Source organism: Sus scrofa, chromosome 4 (genome assembly GCF_000003025.6).
Source record: "Sus scrofa isolate TJ Tabasco breed Duroc chromosome 4, Sscrofa11.1, whole genome shotgun sequence".
NCBI classification, from domain to species: Eukaryota; Metazoa; Chordata; class Mammalia; order Artiodactyla; family Suidae; genus Sus; species Sus scrofa.
This window is the reverse complement of record NC_010446.5, coordinates 105614571-105641787: the sequence shown is the minus strand read 5'-3', so window position 1 is coordinate 105641787 and position 27217 is coordinate 105614571. Positions and strand designations below refer to the sequence as shown.

Below are 27217 nucleotides of genomic sequence, written 5' to 3'. Positions count from 1 at the left end.
GAGATACAAAAAAATCGTTTAGCTGGTATTTATTTAAGATGAATTAGAATGTAGTTGGGAGGAGATAGAATATCATATTATTATCCTTCCCCCAATATAAAAGGTAAAAGTGATCTCAGAAATTATAAATGAGAAATAATGAATAAGGAAGAAGATCAATTATAGTTTTAGGGTCTTTTTTTTGTTGTTGTTTGTCTTTTTAGGGCCACATCCATGGCATATGGAATTTCCCAGGGTAGGGGTCAAATTGGAGCTGTAGCTGCCAGAATACGGTACAGCAATGCTAGATCTGAACCATGTCTGTGACCTAGACTGTGCTCACGGCAATGCCGGATTCTTAACCCACTGAGTGGGGCCAGGGATTGAACCTGCTCCTCATGGATACTAGTTGGATTTGTTACCGCTGAGCCACAAAGGGAACTCGTGGCAAATTATAGTTAATCTTATCTTTGGCTGGCTTTTCAAAATTCAGTTAATTATTTATATAATTCAGCCATTGTATGGTATTAATAGGTATATTTTCCTTAAAGTAGTTGAATTCATGTGTTTTTAAAGTAGATTATATCATTTTGAGAATATCAAATTTGTCTGAGATAGTCTATTAAACTCTGTACTTACACAGTTTTTGAAACTAGCGTATTATTTAATGATGAGATTTTTGAAATGATCTCTATGTTAATGTCTTTATTTGAAATTATTTATTTTGACTGGAATATTAAATAAAATAATTTTTAATTTCTCATGGTTTTTTAGTGTAACAGTTTAAGAAAACAAATTGAAAATAAAAGCAAGTTTATTGAAGAACTCCAGCAAGAGGTATGTACTGATTCTCAAAATTAAACTATTTTTTAAAAGCCTTTTTTTTTTTTATAGTTTTAGAGAATAATGCTTTCCTTTTGTAATTTTAGTCTAAGTCAGTGGCAGTACAAATTTGAATCACTTTGGCATTAAACGTAATTTTTTATTTTTAACAGAATAAGGCCTTTAAAAAAAAGAATACAGCAGACAGCAAGCAACTGAATGTTTATGAGATAAAGGTATTTAGAATCCTTATTTTATTTTAAAAATTCTAGTACATAAATGAGAATTCAGGGATTTTAAGCCCTTTATTGTCACAGTGATTTTCAAACATTATCTTTTTTTTTAATATTTTTTTTTATTTTCCCACTGTACAGCAAGGGGGTCAGGTTATCCTTACATGTATACATTACAATTACATTTTCCCCCCACCCTTTCTTCTGTTGCAACATGAGTATCTAGACAAAGTTCTCAATGCTACTCAGCAGGATCTCCTTGTAAATCTATTCTAAGCTGTGTCTGATAAGCCCAAGCTCCCTATCCCTCCCACTCCATCCCCCTCCCATCAGGCAGCCACAAGTCTCTTCTCCAAGTCCATGATTTTCTTTTCGGAGGAGATGTTCCTTTGTGCTGGATATTAGATTCCAGTTATAAGTGATATCATATGGTATTTGTCTTTGTCTTTCTGGCTCATTTCACTCAGTATGAGAGTCTCTAGTTCCATCCATGTTGCTGCAAATGGCATTATGTCATTCTTTTTATGGCTGAGTAGTATTCCATTGTGTATATATATACCACATCTTCCGAATCCAGTCATCTGTTGATGGACATTTGGGTTGTTTCCATGTCCTGGCTATTGTGAATAGTGCTGCAATGAACATGCGGGTGCATGTGTCTCTTTTAAGTAGAGTTTTGTCTGGATAGATGCCCAAGAGTGGGATTGTGGGGTCATATGGAAGTTCTATGTATAGATTTCTAAGGTATCTCCAAACTGTTCTCCATAGTGGCTGTACCAGTTTACATTCCCACCAACAGTGGAGGAGGGTTCCCTTTTCTCCACAGCCCCTCCAGCACTTGTTATTTGTGGATTTATTAACGGTGGCCATTCTGACTGGTGTGAGGTGGTATCTCATGGTAGTTTTGATTTGCATTTCTCTTATAATCAGTGATGTTGAGCATTTTTTCATGTGTTTGTTGGCCATCTGTGTATCTTCCTTGGAGAAATGTCTATTCATGTCTTTTGCCCATTTTTCCATTGGTTGATTGGCTTTTTTGCTGTTGGGTTGTAGAAGTTGTTTATATATTCTAGAGATTAAGCCCTTGTCGGTTGCATCATTTGAAACTGTTTTCTCCCATTCTGAAAGTTGTCTTTTTGTTTTCTTTTGGGTTTCCTTTGCTGTGCACAAGCTTTTCAGTTTGATGAGGTCCCATGGGTTTATTTTTGCTCTGATTTCTATTGCTTTGGGAGACAGACCTGAGAAAATATTCATGATGTTGATGTCAGAGAGTGTTTTGCCTCTGTTTTCTTCTAGGAGTTTGATGGTGTCCTGTCGTATATTTAAGTCTTTCAGCCATTTGGAGTTTATTTGTGTGCATGGTGTGAGGGTGTGTTCTAGTTTCATTGCTTTGCATGCAGTTGTCCAGGTTTCCCAGCAGTGCTTGCTGAATAGACTTTTTTTTTCCCATTTTATGTTCTTGCTTCCCTTGTCAAAGATTAATTGACCATAGGTGTCAGGGTTTATTTCCGGGTTCTCTATTCTGTTCCATTGGTCTGTCTGTCTGTTTTGGTACCAGTAGCACACTGTTTTGATGACTGTGGCTTTGTAGTATTTCTTGAAGTCTGGAAGAGTTATGCCTCCTGCTTGGTTTTTGTTTCTCAGGATTGCTTTGGCGATTCTGGGTCTTTTGTTGTTCCATATAAATGTCAAACATTATCTTTTGAGATTGTGTGGATCAATCCTTTCAGTTGTAACAGGGTGCACTTCTGTGGTTTAATGTTAAAAATAATTTAATCAGCTTAAAATATATGTATGTGTATATACATCTTTATATTTCTTACCCATAAGTTCAGATTTGAGGTTGAATAGGTTTGGTGTGGAGCCTTGGAATTATTAGTCTGGATAAAAAAAAATTCAAGGTCACACTATATATTGTCTACAAGAGACACTTTATTTAATATAAAGACACAGGAAGTTAAAAGTGAAAAGATGTAAAAAGAAGATATCATATATACTATACAAACAGTAGGAATGGAAAAGCTGGAACCATGATTTTAGTAACACCTAAAATAGATTGAAATATAAGAAGTATTATAAGAGTTCCAGAGAAGCCTCTGGTAATGATAAAGGTATCAATTCATGAGGAAGCGATAACAGTCATGAATGTTTTCGTACTTAATAGCAGAGCTTCAAAATAATATGAAGCAAAAACTTAAAAAATTAAAATGAGAAATAGACAATTTCATAATTATAGTTGAGGGTTGTAATACTCCTCCTTCATCCACTGATGCAACTTGAAAAAAATTGGTAAGTATATAGCAAATGTGAACAACACTCTTAAACTACCTTTTTATTTTTTATTTATTTTTTATTTTTATTTTTTTGTCTTTTTGTCTTTTGTTGTTGTTGTTGTTGCTATCTCTTGGGCCCCTTCCGCGGCATATGGAGGTTCCCAGGCTAGGGGTCTAATCAGAGCTGTAGCTGCTGGCATACACCACACCCATAGCAATGCCAGATCCTAGCCACGTCTGTGACCTACACCATAGCTCACAGCAACGCTGGATCCTTAACCCACTGAGCGAGGCCAGGGATCAAACCCGCAACCTCATTGTTCCTAGTTGGATTCGTTTCTGCTATGCCATGACGGGAACTCCCTATTTATTTTTTTTTTATTATAGTTGATTTACAGTGTTCTGTCAATTTCTGTTGTATAGCAAAATGACCCAGTTATACAAATACACATATTCTTTTTCTCACATTATCCTCCATCATTTTCCGTCACAGGTGATTAGATATAGTTCTGTGTGCTATACAGCAGATCTCATTGTTTATCCACTCCAAGTGCTATAGTTTGCATCTAGTAACCCCAAACTCCAAGTCCATTCCACTCCCTACTCCTCCCCCTTGGTTCCCACAGTCTGTTCTCTATGTCTGTGAATCTGTTTCTATTCTGTAGATAGGTTCACTTGTGCCATATTTGAGATTCCACCTATAAGTGATATCATATGTATTTGTCTTTCTCTTTCACTTAGCGTGAGACTCTCTAGTTCCATCCATGTTTCTGCAAATGGCATTATTTCATTCTTTTTTATGGCTCAGTAGTATCCCCTTGTGTATATGTACCACTATCTTCTTAATCCATTCGTTTGTCAGTGGACATTTAGATTGTTTCCATGTCTTGGCTGTTGTGGATAGTGCTGTGATGAACATATGGGTGCATGTATCTTTTTCAATGAAAATTTTGTCCAGATACCTTCCCAGGAGTGGGGTCGCTGCTGGATCATATGGTAATTCTATATTTAGTTTTCTGAGGTACCTCCATGCTGTTTTGCGTAGTGGTTGTACCAATTTACATTCCCACAGCAGTGCAGGAGGATTCCTTTTTCTCCATATCCTCTCCAGCGTTTGTTATTTGTAGACTTATTAATAATGGCCATTCTGTGAAGTGTAAGGTGGTACCTCTTTGTAGTTTTGATTTGCATTTCTCTAATAATTAGTGATGCCGAGCATTTTTTCACGTGCATGTTGGCCATCTGTATGTCTTCTTTGGAGAAATGTCTGTTTAGGTCTTCTGCCCAGTTTTCAATTGGGTTGTTTGTTTTTTGTTGTTGTTGCGTGTATGAGTTGTTTGTATATTTTGGAGATTAAGCCCTTGTCAGTTGCATCATTTGCAACTGTTTTCTGTCATTCTGTTGGTTGTCTTTTCTTTTCTTTTATGGTTTCCTTTGCTGTGTTAAATCTTCTAAGTTTGATTGGATTCCATTTATTTATTTTTGTTTTTATTTGTATTGCTTTGGGGGACTGACCTAAGACAACGTTTGCACAGTTTGTATCAGAGAATGTTTTGCCTTTTTCCTCTTATAGGACTTTTATGGTATCTTGTCTTATGTTGAAGTTTTTTTAAGTCATTTTGAGTTTATTTTAGTGCATGGTGTGAGGGTTTGTTCTAGTTTCATTGATTTACATGCAGCTGTCCAGTTTTGCCAGCAGCACTTGCTGAAGAGACCATCTTTTTCCCATTTTATATTCTTGCCTCCTTTGTGGAAGATGGATTGACCATGGGTGTCTGGGTGACTTAATTGACATTTGAGACTATTATAGCTACAACTGTAAGTTCTTTTGAAGTGCATAAAATGTTTATTATCAAGATGGGCCTTATTCCAGGCCATAAAAAAATTCTTCATACATTAAAAAATATTAAAGTCTTATTGAGTATATTCTTACACCACAACAGAATTAAAATTAGAAATAAGTAACCATATGTTATCTGGAAAAACCTAAATACTTGGATATAAAACTAAGTAAACATTATACTGGTAAGTAATTCATGGACCAAAGAAGAAATCACAAGGAAAATTATATATTATTTAAAATTGAATGATCATAGAAATATATAAAAATTTGTGGGATGCGACTAAAACAAGTTCTTATAGGAAAATTTATAAATAATATTTATTTTGTAAAAGAAGAAATGACCTAGTTTTCATCTAGACACTGAAAAAAGATGAGCAAATGAAACCCAGAGAAAGTGGACCAAAGGAAGTAATAAAGATGACAAGAGAGATCAAAGAAATGAGCTACATAGAGAACAATTAATAAAGTCAAAAGTTGAGTCTATAAAAATATTAATAAAATTGATAAGCCTCCAGCAGGATGGATTACAAAAAGAATAAAATTCACTGAAGGTAGAAATGAAATAGACCAATACCATATAGATACTGTAAATATTGAAAGGTAACAAGGGAATGACATGGACAATGTTACACCAATAAATTTGAAAGTTAAATGAAATGGGTAAAGTTCTTAGAAAACCTTTCTAAAACTGACACAAGATGAAATAGAAAATCTGAAGAACCATAAGTCTGGGAAATTGAATTTGTCATCAGAAATCTCCTAGGGAAAAATCCAGATCTGAAAGTTCTCACTGGTGAATTCTAACAGAAGAAATAATACCAGTCTTCCACAAATTTTTTCAAAAAATAAAATTGAGGGAAAAATTTCCAACTAGTTTTTAAATACTAAATCCTGATTAAAAATAGTATACAAAAAATTAGAGTAATATCTCTCATAAATGTAGATATAAAACCCTTAACAAAATATTTTTATATATAATCTAGCAATATATTAAAACCTTATTACATTGAATAAGTGTGGGTTTTAGAAATGTAAGTTTGGTTTAAAATTTGAAACAGTGTAATATGCTATATTAGGTAATAAGGAAAAATCGTATAATCAGCCAGTGGTTGCACAAATAGTATTTGACAAAATTCAACACTTACTCCTTTTTTTTTTTTCTTTTTGCCTTGTCTAGAGCCACTTCCCGTGGCATATGGAGGTTTCCAGGCTAGGGGTCTAATCAGAGCTGTAGCCGCTGGCCTACGCCACAGCCACAGCAATGCAGGATCCAAGCCACATCTGCGACCTACACCACAGCAATGCCAGATCCTTAACCCACTGAACGAGGTCAGGGATTGAACCCGCAACCTCATGGTTCCTAGTCAGATTCATTAACCACTGAGCCACAACGGGAACTCCTCAACACTTATTCTTGATAAAAATTTTCAACAAATGGAATAAAAGGAGACGTTGTCAGTCTAATACAGAATATCTACAAAATATTTAAAACTAGCATCATCTTTAATAATGGAAGACTGAATTCTTTCTCTTTAATTTAAAGAAGAGTGTCTGCTCTTACTACCCCTATTCAACATTGTATTAGGCATTCTAGCAAGTACATTGAAGCAAGAAAAAGAAATAAAGTTATACAGGTTGTGAAAGAATATGTGAAACTGTTTCTTCTTAAGTAATGTGATTGTCTATATGTTGATAAGTTCTAAGGTTTCTATGAAGTCACTAGTATACTGCTAAGTGAAATAGCAATATTCCTAAAATATGATAAATTACACTTCATCAAAATCTGAAAGATCTGCTTATCAAAAGGTGTTATTAAGAAAATAAATAGGTAAGGTACAAAGAAGGTGAAAATACTGATAAAAATATTTGACAAATGACACATACCCAGCATATATAAAGAATGCTTAAGGGGGTTCCCATTCTGGCTCAGTGGGTTAAGGACCCAATGTTATCTTTGTGAGGATGCAGGTTTGGTCCCTAGCCTTGCTCAGTGGGTTAAGGATCCAGCTGCAGCATAGGTTTCAGATGCAACTCAGATCTGATATTGCTGTGGCTGTGGCGCAGCTCTGATTTGACCCCCTAGCCTGGGAATTTCCATATGTATGTCTGTAAAAAGAAAAAAAAAATGCTTAAAACTCAAAAATATAAGATAAATATTTCAATCCAAAATGGGCACAAGACAACAAACAACCTGATTTAAAAATAATTGGAAGTTCCCGTTGTGGCTCAGCACATTAAGAACCCATATAGTATCCATGAGGATGCAGGTTCAATCCTTGGCCTCACTCAGTGGGTTAGGGATCCAGCATTGCTTTGAACGGTGGTATAGGTTGTAGACACTGCTCGGATCCTGCGTTGCTGTGGTTGTGGTGTAGGACAGCAGCTGCAGCTCCAATTCCTCCCCTAGCCTGGGAACTTCCATATGCCATGGGTGCGGCCCTAGAAAGCGGAAGACAAATAAACAAAAAATAGTCAAAGGACTGAAATAAATATTTCTCTAAGGAAGATATTCAAATGGCCAATAAGTACATGTAAAGATGTTCAGCGTCACTAATCATTAGGGAAATCACAATCACGAAGGGATGTCACCTCACATCAATTATGGGTGCTATTAAAAGAAAGGAACATAACAGGAGTTCCCATTATGGTTCAGTGGGTTAAGGACCTTCCATAGTCTTCCTGAGGATATCGGTTCAATTCCTGGCCTCATTTAATGTGTTAAGAATTTGGCATTGCTGCTAGCTGTGGTATGGGTTACAGATATGGCTTGGATCCAGTGTTTCCCTGGCTATGCCCTAGGCCCCAGCTGCAGCTCTGATAATGACCCCTATCCTGGGAACTTCCATATGCCACAGGTGCAGCCATAAAAATTAAAAAAAAATTTTTTTAAATAATGAATGTTGGCGAAGTTGTAGAGAAATTTGAATTCTTGTACACTCTTGGTGGAATATCAAATGGTGCCATTGCTGTGGAAGCCATCTGGTGGTTACTCAAAAATTAAAAGTAGAATTAACATATGAATCAGTAATTCCACCTCATATATACATATAGAATTGAAAGCACGGTCTGAAAGAATTATGTATAAACCTGTGTTCATAGCAGCAAAGGTGTTTACAACAGGCAAAGGTAAAAGCAGATCAACATTCATTGATCGTTGAGTGGAGAGACAGTGGTATGTGCATACAATGAGATTATTTAGCCTTAAGAAAGGACATTCCGATATATGCTATAACATACATAAACATTGTATATCCAAAGAAATATTCTAAGTGAAATTAGCCAGTCAGAAAAATATAAATATGATTTGTAGGAGTTCTGGGGATTGGTTGTACGACCATGGAAACGAACTGTATGGTTTAAGAGGGTTAAGATGGCAAATTTTATGTTATGGGTATTTTACCATAATAAAAATTAGAAAATGTGCCAAAGAATTGAATAGATATTTCACAAAAGAAATATAGTTGTAAGAAATAAAGATAAAACCACAGTGGGATATCGCTATTCCCCTAAGCAGGACTAACCACATAATTTGCAGGGTTCAGTGCAAGATGGAAAGATGGGGCACCTAGTTAAGTTATTAGTAAAAATTTCAAAATGGGCTGGAAGCTAACTACAGCTAATTGTAATTGTGACTACAGAGGTCTCACACCTATGAAACCTTGCCTGCCTACTAAGAATGGCTGAAATTTTAAAAATCCATTATATCACGTTAGTGAGAATATAGAGTAACAGAACTCTCATACACTGCTCTTAATAGTACAATCACTTTGGAAAATGGTTTTGGATAAAATGCTTTTTTTAAATTTTACTGGTGTATAATTGATTTACAATGTTGTGTTAGTTTTGGGTGTGTAGCAAAGTGAATCAGCCATACACAGACATGTATCCATTCTTCTTCAGATTCTTTTCCCATGTAGGTTATCATAGAATATTAAGTAGGTTTTCCCTGTGCTTTACAGTAGGTCCATAATAGCATGTATATATCAGTCCCAAACTCACAATTCATCCCTCCCCTTCACTCCCTGCCCCACTTTACCCCTTTGGTAATTGTAAGTTTGATTTCAAAATCTGTGAGTCCGTTTCTGTTATATGAAAATGTTCATTGCATCATTTTAAAATTAGATTTCATGTGTGTGATATATAATATTTGTCTTTCTCTGTCTGACTGACTTAGTGTTATCTCTGGGTCCCTCCGTGTTGCTGCAAATGACATTCTTTTTTTTTTTTTTTTTTGGCTTTTTATTTTTTTAGGGCTGCACTCCACGGCATATGGATTCCCAGGCCAGGGTCTAAACAGAACTGTTGTTGCCGGCTTACGCCACAGCCACAACACGGGAGCTGGGCCATGTCTGCAACCTACACCACAGCTCACAGCAATGCCAGATCCTTAGCCCACTGAGCAAGGCCAGGGATTGAACCTGTAACCTCATGGCTCCTAGTTGGATTCGTTTCTGCTGCGCCAAGACAGGAACTCCTATTTTGTTCTTTTTTATGGCTGAGTAATATCCCATTGTATATATGTACCACATCTTTATCTATTTCTCTGTTGATAGACATTTAGGTTGTTTCCATGTCTTGGCTATTGTAAATAGTACTGCAATGAATATTGAGGTACATGAGTTTTTCTGAATTAACAGTTTTCTCTGGATAGATACCTAGGAGTGGGATTGCTCGATCATATGGTAGTTCTATTTTTAGTTTTCAAGGAACATCTATACTGTTATCTATAGTTGTTGTACCAATTTACATTCCCACCAGCAACATAGGAGGGTTCTCTTTTCTCCACATCCTTTCCAGCATTTATTATTGTTTGTAGATTTTTTAATGATGGCCATTCTGACTGGTGTGAAGTGATGCTTCGTTGTAGTTTTGATTTGCATTTCTCTAATAATTTGTGATGAGTTTTTTTTTTTTTTTTTTTTTTTTTTTTTTTTTTTTTTTTTTTTGCTTTTGGGCTATATGCTGTCTTCTTTGGAGAAATGTCTCTTTACATTAATAGACATTAATTTTTTTTTTTGGTATTAAGCTGCGTGAGCTGTTTGCATATTTCAGAGATAATTCTTTGTCGCATTGTTCACAGGTATTTTCTCCCATCCTGTGGGTTGTCTTTTTTGTTTTATTTTTTATTTTTTAAAAATGATTTGCATTGTTTTCCATCATAGCTGGTTTATAGTGTTCTGTCAGTTTTCTGCTGTACAGCAAGGTGACCCAGTCACACATACATATATACACATTCTTTTTCTTACATTATCATGCTCCATCGTAAGTGATTAGATATAGATCCCAGTGCTATACAGCAGGATCTCATTGATTATCCGTTCCAAAGGCAATAATAATTTGCATCTATTAACCCAAAAATCCCAGTCCATCCCACTCCCTCTCCCACCCCTTGGCAACCACAAGTCTGTTCTCCATGTCCATGATTTTCTTTTCTGTGGAAAGGTTCATTTGTGCCATATATTAGATTCCAGATATGAGTGATATCATGTGGTATTTGTCTTTCTGACTTACTTCACTTAGTATGAGAATCTCTAGTTCCATCCATGTTGCTGCAAATGGCATTATTTTGTTCTTTTTAATGGCTGACTAGTATTCCATTGTGTATATATACCACATCTTAATCCATTCATCTGTCAAAAAACATTTAGGTTGTTTCCATGTCTTGGTTATTGTGAATTGTGTGCAATGAACATGTGGGTGCATGTGTCTTTTTCAAGGAAAGTTTTGTATGGATATATGCCCAAGAGTGGGATTGCTGGGTCATATGGTAGATCTATATTTAGTTTTTTGAAGTACCTCCATACTATTTTCTGTAGTGGTTGTACCAATTTACATTCCCACTAACAGTGCAAGAGGGTTACCTTTTCTCCACATCCTCTGTAGCATTTGTTATTTATGGACTTATTAATGATGGCCATTCTGACTGGTGTGAAGTGGTACCTCATAGTAGTTTTGATTTGCATTTCTCTAATAATAAGTGATATTGAGCATCTTTTTATGTGCTTGTTGGCCATCTGTGTATCTTCTTTGGAGAAATGTCTATTCAGGTCTTTTGCCCTGTCTTTTTTGTTTTATTAATGGTTTATTTTGCTGTTCCATACAAATTAAAATAATTTTTTTGTTCTAGTTCTGTGATTGTTTCTTAGAAAACATAAATCTACTTTATGACTTAGCAGTTCTTTTCCTAAATATTTACTTAAGAGAAATGAAAACATGTCCACTAAAAGTCTTGTATAAGAATATTTATAGAACCTTCATTCATGATGATAAAAGTATATGTATAACTGAGTCATTTTTATGTACAGCAGAAATTGGCACAGCATTATAAAGCAACTATACTTCAATTAAAATTTTTAAAAAACTAGAAAGAATTCAAATGTCCATTAATAGGAGATTAGCTAAACAAATTTGTCTTCTTCATACAATAGAATATGACTCAGCAGTTAAAAAAAAGGCACCTGTTGATACCTAGAGGAACATGGATAAATCTCTGAACATGCTGAGCAAAATAACTCATATAAGAAGAGAATGTAGGGAGCTTGTGTTGCGGCTCAGTGGTAACGAACCTGACTAGTATCCATGAGGATGTGGGTTTGATTTCTGGCCTCACCCTTACTTTGTGGGTTAGGGATCCAGCATTGCCATGAGCTGTGGTGTAGCTTGCAGATGTGGCTTGGATCTGGTGTTGCTGTGGCTGTCATGTAGGCCAGCAGCTACAGCTCCAATTCAACCCCCAGCCTGGGAACTTCATGTACTGTGGGTGTGGCCCTAAAAAAAAGATAAAAAAAAATATATATATATATATTTGGTATGATTCCATTTAAATGAAGTTTTAGAATAAACAAAACCAAATTTATAAAGACAGGAAGCAGAACATTGATTGCCTTTAGAGTGCAGGATTTAGAATATAAAAGGACATGAGGGAACTTTGTGGGATGGTGAAAATTATCTATATGTATATATTGATTAATGTTGTCAGTACATGATTGTAAACAATGTATTTCATTTATCAAACTTTACTCTTAAAGTTGTGCATTTTATTGCAGGAAAATTATATCTTGATAAAGTTGAATTCACTGATGAAATCTGGCCTAGAGTTCTCTTTATATGAAGACTTTTAATTTCTGAAACAATTTCATCAATAGTTATATTATTTAGTTTTCCTATTTCTTCAAAAAAATTTTATTGAAAATTCAGATAGATTTTGTTAAAAATAAAGCATATCTCACTATATGAAAAATGTAAGGAAAATGATCCAATCATAATATCTGTGAATAAATCATCTTTAAGATTCACAAAACCACACAATGAATACAATATTTTCAAGTAATCCATAGTATTTTCTAATGTTCATATTATTTCCTTTACTCAAAGGTCAGTAAATTAGAGTTAGAACTAGAAAGTACCAAGCAAAAATTTAAAGAAATGACTGACATCTATCAAAAAGAAATTGAAGACAAAAAGCTATCAGAAGAAAATCTTTTGGGAGAGGTAGGAAGAACTAAATATGTTTGAGAATTTGTTATGGTAAAACCCTATATTTGTATGTTAATATTTTAAGAGAAAAACAATAATTCTTAATTTACAAATTTGCTTTTTTAGAAGAGTTAATAAATTTATACTAGATGTAATTAATTTTTTGATAGAAGTTGAAACTATATTATTCTAAGGATTCAAGTATTGAGTAGTATAAAATTATTTTGAAAAGATTAAATGATCCTTACAGTGTTATACTGTCATCTCATTTGATGGAAGACACTAACTAAAATAAACCAAAACAGTAATGCATTTTCTGTTTGGCTTTCCTAATTTCCTGGTGTTTTATTTCTGCATTTTAACTTAAATTTAATATTTAAATTTACTTTGTACATTAATTTTAAAAAACACTTTAAATTTATTTGATAGGTTGATAAAGCAAAAGTAATAGCTGATGAAGCAGTAAAATTACAGAAAGAAATTGATATACGATGTCAACATAAGATAGCTGAAATGGTAGCACTTATGGAAAAACATAAGGTAATTTTTTTCCTTTTGTGTGATAAAAAAGGAGCCATATTTATGCATAAAATGGTAAAATACAGCATTCTGATTTATCAGAGAAAATTATTCTCTATACATCAATGATTGATTATAGCTGGAATACCCTTGATCTCTTACTTCTCCAAGTTCAAGTCTTAACCACACAAGGCTGAGCTTAGGTTTCACTTCCTTGTGGGAATCTCTCCTTTTAATTTGGATGAGTAGAGGTAATCACACTTTTTCTGAATTTTCACAGTAGTCTCTTACAGCATTTCTACCTTATATTTATTTAAGTACATACCCAGGATATCATTAATATTGGCGTCCTTTACCTGTGTCTAATACATACTAGGCTAAATAATAATAAATGGATGAAAGACAATGTTTGTTGTGTTGGTGAGTATGCTTTATTTTTTATTATTGTTTTAAAGTAATCACTTTGTGAGGAACTAAGCCTTATTCCTTTCAAGATTTAGAGAGGAAGTGGGCTCTATCTACCAATTCAGCTTTTAAGTTGTTGTTAGGATATTATTGTGAAGTAACCAATGAGATTTTAAAAAAATATTTTAAGTAATGTTGTGAACTAATAGATTTAAGCATATTTGGTATGTCTCAATCCAGTACAGTTTTTAACCTTATTGATTGGCAAACTGTCTCATCTTTGGCCAGCTAAAGCCTCTTCAAAGTGGTTGTTGACAGGTTCTTTTGACTTGACCCTAATAGTCTCTGATAGCTTTCTTGCTTTCTGTTATGACAAAATGTTCAAGAGAACACATAATTCAAGACTCATCTTGTATGTCCTGCCTGAGATCTGGAATTCACCATTTTTCTAAAAGGTCCTTGTGTTTCTAGCCTATTTTAAAATTACGAAATTCTAATTTAAAAAGTTATTTCTTGCTCTTGGGTTAGGTTATTTCCAAGACCAGTTATCTATGCTTTATTGTTTTTATTATTAGAATTACAAAACATAATTGAAAAAAATTTTAATAGGCTCAAGTATGTATATTACTGAACTCATAAACATCATTTTCTATAAATATTAAATGCATTAGGATACATAATTGTTTGAGGTTCTAATATACCTAAATGGCTTTTCTTTTGAATACAGCACCAGTATGATAAAATTGTTGAAGAAAGAGACTCAGAATTAGGACTTTATAAGAGCAGAGAACAAGAACAGTCATCAATAAAAACATCTTTGGTGAGAACAAATAGCAGTAGAAGCTAATTTTCATGTCAGCATATCTGTTAGGAATAATAAAATCATAATTTTTGAACTGTAGTCAAATAATAAATAATCATTGATCTGAAAGGGATATTATGGATCTCATTGGTAAGTTGTTTTCCAATTTATTTTTCAAAATGATAGAATAAACCCTTTTTTCAAATGAAAAATTATAAACTCCAGTTCAAATGAATTTTGAGCTCTGATTGAGATTGGGAAAGGAGGGGTGCAATAGATTGGGAGCGGGTGAGGAGGAGATATATATATATATATCTGTTAAATATTTATTTAGAGCAAACTATGAAAATTGTCTAAATGAAAGTCTTTTTTTTTTTTTTTTTTTGGCTTTTGTCTTTTCAGGGCCACGCCTGCGGCACATGGAGGTTCCCAGGGAAGGGGTCTAATTGGAGCTAGAGCTGCTGGCCTACACCAGAGCCAGAGCAATGCCAGATCTGAGCTGTGTCTGTGACCTACACCACAGCTTACGGCAATGCTGGATCCTTAACCCACTGAGCAAGGCTAGGGATCAAACCCGCAACCTCATGGATCCTAGTTGGATTTGTTTCCAATGCTCCATGACAGGAACTCCTAAATGAAATCTTTATATTCAGCTAGCAACCTTCATATCAGTATGCTTTTAAAAATATATATATTTTATGAGTGAATCTATTTCTGTATGAAACAAATTTTTTGAAACACTAGTTTGCAGTTTCATTGTCTTAAGAAATATATGAATTCACTTATAAATTTCATGTTCCTTTACCTTTAGGAGACTGAGCTATCCAATCTTAAAAATGAAATTGGCTCTGTTAAGAAACAACTTAAAATGGAAAGAGAAGAAAAAGTAGGTTTTGTGGCATTATAGATAACTAATTTTAAGTTTTAAATGTAACTTTAAGTTTTTATAAACTTGTCATATTAAAAATAACAGGATAAATTTGAGTAGAGATTAAAAATACAATTTTTCCCCATTAACTTTTCTTCAGAAATATTTGCTAAATATGGTGGGAAGGATGGTAAAAACACCTATTCTCCCATTTTGCTGTAGTCATTCTCCTTTTTTCCCTAATGTAAACATTTAGTACTATAAATTTTTCTCTCAGTACTGCTTTAGTTGTGTCCCATATGTTTTGATATGTTGTGTTACTGTTTTAATTCAGTTCTTACAATTTTATATTTCTTTGAGAATTCTTTGACCTATTGATAACTTAAAAGTTTGTTTTAAAATTTTCATATGTTCGAAGATTTTCCTCTTGTCTTTCTGTTATTGATTTCCATTAAGGTCAGAGAACACAATCTTTAAGATTTCTGTATTAGTCTCCAGGCTACTGTAGCAGAAATATCATAGATTGAATGGCTTGAACAATAAATATTATTTCCCAAATTCTGAAGGCTGCAGGTCTGAGATCAGGGTGCCAGTATGGTAAGGTTCTAGTCAGGGCCCATTTTCTGGCCTGTAGAGAGTTGCCTTCTTGCTGTGTCTGCACATGCTGAGAGAGAGCTCTGGTTTCTTCATCTCCTTGTAAAGGCAGCAATTCCATCATGAGGACTTTACCTCCAGGACCTCATCTGAACCCAATTACTTCTCAAAGGCCCCATCTCCAAACACTGTGCCACACTGGGGATTAAGGCCTTGGTATGAATTTGGGGGGGCACAAATATATATATTGCTATGGACTGAATATATATATTTTAGGGATGCACCTGTGGCATATGGAGGTTCCCAGGCGAGGGGTCGAATTGGAGTTGCACCTGCTGGTGGTCTACACCACAGCCACAGCAGCACAGGATCTGAGTTATCTGCAACCTACACCACAGCTTGCAGCAACACCTGATCCTTAACCCACTGAATGAGGCCAGGGATCAAACCTGCATCCTCATGGATGATGGGAATTTGTTGATGTTTGTTTTATGGCCCAGGATGTTGTCTATCTTGGTGAATAATCTAAAGGTGCTTGAAACAAATGTATGTTATGCTGCTGTTAGTAGAATGTATTGTAAATATCAGTTATATCTAATTAGTTGGCAGTGTTCAGATTTGGTATATTTTTGCTGATTTTCTGCCTAGTAATCCTGCCTAGTAATTCTATCAGTTGCTGAAAGTGGGATGTCAAAATCTCCAACTTTGTCTAATTCCCTGCTCAGCTCTGTAACCTTTTAAAAACAGTTTCATTGATTTATGCAATATACAGTCACCCATTTAAAGTGTGTACTTGGATGTTCCCATTGAGGCTTAGTGGTAATTAGCCCGAATGGTATGAGGATGTGGATTCGATCCTTGGACTTACTCAGTGGGTTCAGTATCTGGTGTGGCTGTGGCTGTGGCATAGGTTGGCAGCTATAGCTCCAATTCTACCCCTAGCCAGGGAACTTGTATATGCCGTAGATGTGGCCCTAAAAAGCAAAAATACATAAATAAAGTGTGTAATTCATATTTTTTAATATACTGACATTGTGCTACCATCACCACTGCATCATTTTAGAGTATATGTATCAACCCTTGCATCCTTCCATTTTGCCCCCCCCAAAAATTCACAAGTTCTAGTCGATTACTAATTTATTTTCTGGAATTGTATAATATATGGCCTTGTGACTGGCTTCTTTCATTTAGTATAATGTCTTCAGGGCCCTTCCTTGTCCTAACATATATCAGTACTTCATTCCTTTTCATTGCTGAATAATATTCTGTTATATGAATATACCATGTTTTATTTATCTATTAATCAGTTGATGGAAATTTAAGTTGCTTCTGTTTTGAATATTATGAATAATGGTGTTAAGAATATTTGTGTACAAGTTTTGTGAAGATACCTGTTTTATTTTCTGTTGATTATTTATGTAGGAGTAGACTTCTTGGGCAATATGCTGTCTCTGTGTTTCATATTTTAAGCTACTGCCCAACTGTTCTCCAAACCAACTGTACCATTTTGGATTCCCATTAGTAATGCATGAAGGTCTCAATTTTTTCCACATTCTCACCAATGCTTGTTATCTTTTTTTGGATTTTAGTCATCCAAGTTGGTGTGACATGGTATATTGTTATTTTGATTTACATTTCTTTTTTAAAATTAAAGTGTAGTTGATTTACTTTGTTTCTTCAATTTCTGCTGTACAGCAAAGTGACCCCATCACACACAGTTCCTTGGGCTGTACAGTAGGGCCCCATTGCCAATCCATTCCACATATAATAGTTTGCTTCCAAAAACCCCACGTTGGCTGTCCATCCCTCTCCCTCTGCCCTACCCCCTGGGAACCACAAGTATGCTCTCCTTGGCCGTGATCTGTTTCTGTTTTATAGATAGGATCATCTGTGCCATATTTTAGATTCCACAAATAAGTGATATCATATGGTATTTGTCTTTTTCTTTCTGGCTTACTTCACTTAGTATGAGAATCTCTAGTTCCATCCATGTTGCTGCAAATGGCATTATTTTGTTCTTTTTTATGGCTGAATAGTATTCTATTGTGTATATGTACCAAATCTTCTTAATATATTCATTGGTTGGTGGACATTTAGGTCGTTTCCATGTCTTGGTTAAGTGAATAGTGCTGTGATGAACATAGGGGTACATGTATCTTCTTCTTTTTTCTTTTTTTTTTTTCTTTTTAGGGTCACACCTGTGGCATAGGGAGATTGCCAGGCTAGGGGTCAAATCAGAGCTACAGCTGCTGGCCTACACTACAGCCACAGCAATGCAGGATCCAAGCCTCATCTGTGACCTACACCACAGCTCATGGCAATGCCAGATCCTTAACCCACTGAGCGAGGTCAGGGATTGAACCCGCAACTTCATGGTTCCTAGTCGGATTCATTTCTGCTGTGCCATGACGGGAACTCCAATGTGTATCTTTTTCAATGAAAGTTTTGTCCGGATATGTACCCAGGAGTGGGATTGCTGGATCTTACGGTAGTTCTATATTTAGTTTTTTGAGGTACTTCCATATTGTTTTCCATAGTGGTTGTACCAATTTACATTCCCACCAGTAGTGCAGGAGGGTTACTTTTTCTCCACACCTTCTCCAGCATTTGTTATTTGTTGACTTGTTAATTATGACCATTCTGACTGGTGTGAGGTGGTACCTCATTCTAGTTTTGATTAATAATCAGAGATGTTGAACATTTTTTCATGTGCCTGTTGGCCATCCATATGTCTTCTTTTGAAAAATGTCTGTGTAGGTCTTCTGCCCATTTTTCTGTGGCAGTTAGAGGAGAAAAAGAAATAAAAGGAATCCAAATTGGAAAGGAAGAAGTAAAAACTGTCCCTGTTAGCAGATGACATGATACTATACCTAGAAAACCCTAAAGACAGCACCAGAAAACTATTAGAACTCGTCAATGAACTTGGCTGAGTTGCAGGCTACACAATTAATACACAGAAATGAGTTCATTTCTATATACTAACAATAAAAAATCAGAAAGGGAAATCAGAGAAACCATCCCATTTATCATTGCATCAAAAAGAATAAAGTACCCAGGAATAGGGAGTTCCTGTCATGGCTCAGTGGAAATGAATCTGACTGGTATCCATGAGGACACAGGTTCAATCCTTGGCCTCACTCAGTGGGTTAAGTATCCAGAGTTTCCCTGAGCTGTAGTGTAGGTTGCAGACAGGGTTCACATCTGGCACTGCTGTGGCTGTGGTGTACCAGCAGCTGTAGGTCCTCTTGAACTCCTAGCCCAGGAACCTCCATATCCCTCCATGGGTGCAGCCTTAAAAAGACAAAAAAAAAAAAAAAAAAAAAAAAAAAAAACCCACAAAAAACACAAAAAACAAAAAAAACAAAAAAATAAAAACAAACAAACAAAAAAACACCCTAGGAATAAATCTACTTAGACAAAATATCTATACTCTGAAAACTATAAGATGCTAATGAAAGAAATCAAAGATGACACAAACAGATAGAAAGATATACCATGCCCTTGGAGTTGGAGAATCAATATTATTAAAATGATTATACTACCCAAGGCAGTCTATAGATTCAGTGCAATCCCTCTCAAATTACCAAGGACATTCTTCACAGAAGTACAACAGAATATTTTTAAATTTGTATGGAAATGGAAGAGACCTTGAATAGACCCCAAGTAATATCGAAAAAGAAAAACAAAAATGGAGGAATCCAACATCCTGACTTTAGACAATACTACAAAGCTACAGTTATCAAAACAATATGGTACTGGCATAAAAACAGAAACATAGATTGATGGCATAGGTTAGAAAGCCCAGAAATAGTAGTTCCCCTTGTGGCTCAGTGGTAATTAACCCGACTGGTATCCATGAGGATAGGGATTCAATCCCTGGCTTTTCTCAGTTTGTTATGGATCTGATGTTTGATCCCTGGCTGGGAACTTTTGCATGTCACTGCCAATAAATAAAATAAAATAAGTTTATTTTTTTCATATTGAGTTTTAAGAGTTCTTTATACATTCTAAATACAAGTCCTTTATCTGCAATAGGATTTTCAAATATTTTCTCCCATTCTTTGAATTGTCTTTTCAATGTCTTGATAGTATCATTTGTAGCACAGTCTCATATTTTGATGAAATTCACCTTATCTAGATGCCTTTTATCAGATTGAGAAAGTTCTTTTCCTAATTTGTTGGATGTTTTTATCATAAAAGGATGTTGCATTTTGTCAAAAGATTTCTATTGAGGTGATCATAGGGTTTTGTCTTTTATTTTGTTAGCATGAAGTATTTATTATATTAATTGATTTTCAGATGTTTAATCTGTTTTATATACTTGGGAGAAGTCTGACTTGCATGACATATCTTTGTATTCTGATAAATTTGGTTTGCTCAGTATTTTGTTGAGGATTTTTTACATCTATATTCATAAGAAAGATTGATCTGTAATTTTCTTGTGATTGTTGATTTTTTTATCCTTAGGCTTCGCATCTTCTTCTCCTTTTTTTAAAATGGCTGAATCTGCAGCATATGGAGTTTCCCTGGGCTAGGGGTTGAATCAGACCTGCAGCTAAGGTCTATGCCATAGCCACAGCAACACCAGATCCAAACCGCATTTGCAATGTAGGCTGAAGCTTACAGCAGTGTTTGGATCCTTAACCCACTGAGTGAGACCAGGGATTGAACCCACATCCTTACAGAGACGATGCTGGGTCTTTAACCTACTGAATCAGACTCCTAGGCTTCACGTCTTTTAACCAACTCAGTGTGAAGCCCTGGAGACCATGTGTCTGTCTGAGAGGGTGAGCTATGGTTATTCATTTTTGCCACTTTTCCAATCTCTCATCCAAGCAGTATTTCCTCACTCACCAACTTTTATGAGGGAGAAGAAAAGAATATCATCATTTGGTACATTATATTTATAGGATGGTTAAGAGGCAGACCCAAGAATAAGGACAATATTCAAATGGTTTCTCAGTGAATCTCTTACTTTTGTATTTTCTGTTCATTCAGGAGGGTCTTTTTTTTTTTTTCCTTCTTCTTCCTCTTCTTTTGGCTGCACCCAAGGCATGTGGAGGTACCTGGGCCAGGGATTGAACCTATGCCCCCCCCCCCCCCAGTTGTGACCTGTACCACAGTTGTGGCAACACCAGATCCTTAGCCTACTGTACCACAAGGGAACTTCCAATATTTTCTTTTTTAAAAATCTTGTCTTTTGACTTTATTTCTAGCATGTTTTGTTTATTGGCAAGGGTGATTAATTCTATACAAGTATGGTTCTTTTGCTTTTTTTGCCCAGACTAGAGAGACAAAAATGATAATATTTAGTCATTTTCCCTGCATTTCCTAGGTCTCTTTTTTTCTGGACTGCCTACTTATCTCTTCAGATCTCTTATAAAATTCAGATATATTAGTGACAATTATTATTCTATGTGTTCACTTTCACCAATACCATGTAAGTGGTAATTAGGTTAGGAACCGAATTGAGTCAAATCAGCACAATAACACAACTATATTCTGTGTCTTATGCTGAACCTCACTAGAATCAGAGATTATGGCCTGGTACGGTATGTTTCTATAGTTGAATTCATCTTTGCCAGTTCTTAACTACTTTCTTCCTTCCCTTCATACTTTTTTGTTATCTTAGGGAGAGGAAGCTTTTATAATCTGACTTCACTCTTCCACCTTTACCAAGAAGTTTGATCTTCTGTATCAATTATTTTTTGACATCTACTTTTTAAATTTTTTTTTAAGGGCCGCAACAGTGGCATATGGAGGTTCCCAGGCTAGGGGTCTAATCAGAGCTACAGCTGCCGACCTACACCACAGTCACGGCAACGCCAGATCTGAGCTGCATCTAAGACCTACACCACAGCTCACAGCAATGCCAGATCTGAGCTGCATCTAAGACCTACACCACAGCTCACGGCAATGCCAGATCCTCAACCAACTGAGTGAGGCCAGGGATGGAGCCCACATCCTCATGGGTACTAGTCAGTTTCATTACCACTGAGCCATGAGGGGAAATCATACTTTAACTTTGTTATATATTTTTTTCTGTTTGATAATCATGAGCTGAAATAAGGATTTAAGGATTCTATTACTGTTAGATTTCACTTTTTCTTGAATTCTCAGCCAGTTTTGCTTTATGTTTTGTTGGTTTTGTTTTGCTCTGTTTTGTTTTTTCTGCACCCTCAGCATGTAGAAGTTTCTGGACCAGGGACTGAATTTGCACCTCAGCAGTAACCCAAAACTGCTGCAGTGACAATGTCAGATCCTTAATCTGCTGAGCCATAAGAGAACTGCTTGATTTTTTTTTTTTTTGTCTTTTGTCTTTTTTTTGTTGTTGTTGTTGTTGTTGTTGCTATTTCTTGGGCCGCTCCCGCGGCATATGGAGGTTCCCAGGCTAGGGGTTGAATCGGAGCTGTAGCCACCGGCCTACGCCAGAGCCACAGCAACGCGGGATCCGAGCCGCGTCTGCAACCTACACCACAGCTCACGGCAACGCCGGATCGTTAACCCGCTGAGCAAGGGCAGGGACCGAACCCGCAACCTCATGGTTCCTAGTCGGATTCGTTAACCACTGCGCCACGACGGGAACTCCCTGCTTGATGTTTTGATGAATACTATTCATTGTATAAAAGTTTGATACTAATTGATTGTTCCTTAGAAACTGTATCCACTATCTTTGTCCTTTTTGCTTTGAAGTCAGCCTTGCCTGATACTCATATTGTGATCCTAACTTCCTTTTGGTACTTGTTTGTCTTACATGTTTTTATCCATTTCTTATTAACCTTGACTGAGTCTTTAATCTTAGAATATCTTTTCCTGGAGTTCCCGTCATGGCGCAGTGGTTAACGAATCCGACTAGGAACCATGAGGTTGCGGGTTCGGTCCCTGCCCCTTGCTCAGTGGGTTAACGATCCGGCGTTGCCGTGAGTTGTGGTGTAGGGCGCAGACGCGGCTCGGATCCCGCGTTGCTGTGGCTCTGGCGTAGGCCGGTGGCTACAGCTCCGATTCAACCCCTAGCCTGGGAACCTCCATATGCCGTGGGAGCGGCCCAAGAAATAGCAACAACAACAACAACAAAAAAAGACAAAAAAAAAAAAAAAAAAAAAAAGAATATCTTTTCCTTTAATAGCTTACTTTTCTTGGTAGTATGTATTGATATTATATAAAATTGAGGTGAGTTGACTGTACTAAGATCTCCAGACCAGCAAAAGACAGAGTTGTAGAGAAAGTGCAGTGGTGGGAGGTGACTTCTCCCTTCTCTCCTCTAGAAGTCAAGATGTGTATTCTGAGAGTCAGTGTACTTTTGCTGGTTTAGAGGATACTTTAGGTTTATGGTTTCACATGCTCACCATGAGGTGGACTTGAATTAAATGCTATTATCACCTGACCTCAATATACCTTTGCCCAAACTAGTGAAAAAATAGTAACTTTATGGATAAGAATCTTTGTTAGCTAATATCAATGTCCAGTTACCCATAAGTCTTAGTATTTCTCTCAGTGCACATGGTACTAAGGAGGATGCAGTATGTGTTGTGATATTTTTACAAAATCCTTCCACAAGAGTATCAGACTTCAGTTGCCATGAGCTGTGGTGTAGGTTGCAGACGCGGCTCGGATCCCGTGTTGCTGTGGCTCTGGCGTAGGCCGGCAGCTACAGCTCCGATTAGACCCCTAGCCTGGGAACCTCCATATGCCGTGGGAGCGGCCCAAGAAATGGCAAAAAAAAAAAAAAAAAAAAAAAAAAAGACAAGAGTATCAGAATTCTTTTTAATTTTGGAGGTTCTGGGTTTGTAAATTTATTCAAGTCTGAAATTTGGGCACAGGGCTGTTATTCTCTACTCCTGTGGCTCAAAAAACACCTGTAATATGGTCTGGCGAAGAAATGACTGGCTTCAGGATATATTTTATCCTAGAAGACAGCATTTCATTCCTATAGAGTAGACTCTAGTTATCGTCTTTTATATGAAAGTTTTTCTTCTCAATTTTGATCCTAGTCAATATGCCAATCCTGATTTTGACCTATTTTACATACCAATTGGTATGAAGAAATTGTTGCCAGATGACAGTCTTAGCTTCCACCTAAAATGGGTTGTCTTTGTAAAATGAGGTGAACCACCTTTCCTACATCTTTCATAAGGTGCTTGGTAGCATCTTAATTTTTTCTGAGGTGAGATGTGGCACTTCGTATATTTGTTTACATTCTTGATATGGAAGGAGAGTTTTAGTCTTACAGTTGGTGCTTCCCAATATAAAAATCTTTCACTGTAGTCAGAACCACCATGGGGGTTAAGCCACTGACTGAGTTTATCTATTCAGCTATATACTCAGAATCTAAAGAAATGGCCATAGCATAGGTTTGTGGTATTTTTTAGTTACTCAGATTAAATAGGGACCTTAATGGACTGCCCATCACTTGGGTCTTAGGAAACTCTTAGGGAATGATCAATTAGATAGTTATCAAAGACCTAACTTTGTATGTGAGGTAATTCACACCGGGGAAAACACACGTTGTATTAAAATAGATTGTTCTAACATATCCAGAGCAGCAAAAGTCAGAGTTGTAGAGAAAGTGCAGTTGTAGGAGGTATTTTCTCCCTTCTGTCCTCTAGAAGCCATGATATGTATTCTGAGTCTGTACTTTTGCTAGTTTAGAGGATATACTTTGTCCTAGAAGACAGCATTTCATCCCCATAGAGTAGACTCCAGTTGTCATTATAACTGAAGATCAATTATTGGTAGTAGGTAGGATACATAAGAACAGTGACTACTGTTACATCAGAACTTATTGCCAGCTTCTTTCATGGTGAAGTGCATTTTCTGCTTAGGAGCAACACTTTAGAAGAGATACCATGGTATACACAAGGCATTCAGAGAGTGCAGGCATTGGCCCAGGGTGTCATGGGCAGGCATGTCAAGTTTGCTTGAAGTTTTGCACATTGGAACTTTCACTTCTCTGAGAACTTTGAGGTTCCTTGAGGCTGTAACAATTCCATTTACCATACAACTGTCATATTAAACCATTGTACATGTTCTTTTCTTTAGGTCAGGGTTAATTTTTCTTTCTTTCTTTTTCTGCTGAATACACACATCATAATCTCCAGCAAAATGTATTTTTTCCTGGAGTACTAGAGTAAAGATGTATTATTTTCTAAGTGTTTTATACTTTTTTGTACTTTCTTTTTATTCCCCCATCCCTGTTTATCTCATGTTAAAAATTCATTATTCATTGTCCAGCTGAAATGCTTTTCTAAATACACAGAAAAAGTAAATTCTGCAACTAGAGATTACTTAAGTGAAGTAAGTCAGAAAGAGAGACAAATACCACGGGATATCATTTATATGTGGGATCTAAAATATGACACAATAAACCTGTCTATGAGGCGGAAACAGGCTCACAGACATAGAGAACAGACATGTGGTTGCCACAGCAAAGGGAGTTGGAAAGGGATGGAGTGGGAGTTTGGGTTTAGCAGATGTAAGTTATTATATATAGAATAGATAAATAGCAAGGTCCTACTATGTAGCACAGGGAACTATAGTCAATATCCTACGGTAAATCATAATGGGAAAGTATTTTAAAAAGTATATGTATGTGTTCATAACTGAATCATTTTGATGTACAGCAGAAATTAACACAATATTGTTCAACTTTGTACTTTAAAAAAATGAATTCTGCCTGTGAAAGCTTATGATATTTTGGTTCTCTTTGCAGCTCTTTACAGTTAGTTATTTGTGTATATCCTTGACTTTTTAATTTGGTCTGTCCACTTCATTTTACAAATAAGAAAGGTGAGATTCAGAGTTTTAAAGGACTTAAAATTCCACAGATACTTGCTAGGGACATATGAGAGTTTTTTAAAAAGATAAACCCAAATAGCATATTTATGTAGAAAGGAATTAATTTGTTTTTCTTTTTTCTCCCCTTTTCATTAAGTTTAGAAGGTAGTATTCTTTGTTAATACTTAGGAAAAATTTGATAATAGGAACATTAATATTTTTATGATAGTAATGACTACATTCTATGTACTTGTTATTCATTTCTAATAGGAAAAGCTGAAGAGAGAGGCAAAGGAAAACATAGTTACTCTCAAAGGAAAAAAAGACAAGGAAGACAAGGTAAGAGTTTTATATAATTCTCAGAGATTTCTTTATAACCATTTCATTTTCTAACATCTATTTAGTAAAATTTTTTGTTTGTAATTGGGAAAATAACATCAAAAATATTTCATACAATTTCATTTCTAAAATTGTTTCTTGCTATTAATTTAAAAGCAATAGCTGAAAATTTCAAATCTTTTGTCATTTAGAGAAAATTTTAATTTTCTATAGTTTTTTTCTTTTTAAATAGTTTTTTGCATTTTAGGGTTGCACCCTCAGTATATATAAGTTCCCAAACTAGAGTTCGAATCGGATTCATTTCCAATGTGCCACAACGGGAACTCCAATTTTCTATAGTTTTTATTATACTATTACCTTAAACTAGTTAGATACTTGTTTCTCTCTTGAGAAATTTCCATGTTGAAGGCAAAATATTTTCATTAAAATTTCTAAATCTTATGTTTAGATTTTGTCTAATTTTGAATTTTGAGAGGGCCAAATAAGTGATGTCTTGCTTTCCTTACTTAAGTCTGAGGCAAATGAGAAAGACAGTGAAAAACAGAGTTTCTGTAGTGGCCCAGCAGAAACTAATCCGACTAGGAACCATGAGGTTGTGGGTTCAATCCCTGGCCTCGCTCAGTGGGTTATGGATCCGGCATTGCTGTGAGCTGTGGTGTAGGTCACAGATGCGGCTCGGATCCTGCGTTGCTGTAACTGTGGCGTAGGTGGGCAGCTGTAGCTCTGATTTGACCTCTATCCTGGGAACCTCCTTATGTCACAGGTGTGGCTCTAAAAAAAAAGCAAAAAAAAAAAAAAGTGAAAATCAAAATAATATTTTTATTATTAAAAACTAATATTGGAGAATGTGGCTTATATTTGAGGGTGAGAGGATTTCTTAATCCCAAAATTCCAAATTAAACAGTTTATCTGCTGTCACAGGCAGAGCTTGGACTGGCACAAATATACTGCTTGACTGGCATGCTCTTGTGAATAAAATATGTGTTGCCTCTTGTATCCAAGAGGAGGAGCAAGGAAGGCGCTGAACTATATGTCCTCAGTTTCTCCTTCCAAATTCAACAATCCCATTAAATTTTGCTCCTCCCTAGAGAGGTTAGGAATGTTCCCTGTACATGGAAGAAAGTACCAGGTATAAGAAAGAGAGATTCTATTCAGCTTCTAATCCATTTGGTAATAAAGGATTATTACAGAAGAATTTTAATGGTAAATTTTAGTTAAAATGATTAAATATTCTTTGCACACAGTGATATAGTCTCCTAAGTACCTACCCCAAAGGTGCTTAGACTCTAA

General features: G+C 35.8%; 1 protein-coding gene across 3 annotated transcripts in view; it reads left to right on the top strand.

The window, feature by feature from the left end:
- Positions 1-27217, top strand: part of SYCP1 (synaptonemal complex protein 1) — a 138060-nt gene that overhangs the window by 88626 nt on the left and 22217 nt on the right. For 2 of the 3 annotated variants that reach the window (XM_021090001.1, XM_021090000.1), the window contains exons 23-25: positions 754-816; positions 975-1037; positions 25859-25927. In XM_021090001.1, coding sequence (XP_020945660.1) covers positions 754-816; positions 975-1037; positions 25859-25927 — 195 coding nt within the window. Of the gene's footprint in view, positions 1-753; positions 817-974; positions 1038-12524; positions 12642-13055; positions 13167-14277; positions 14371-15163; positions 15239-25858; positions 25928-27217 lie in introns of all 3 variants that reach the window. The other variant, XM_021090002.1, reaches the window with a different exon arrangement.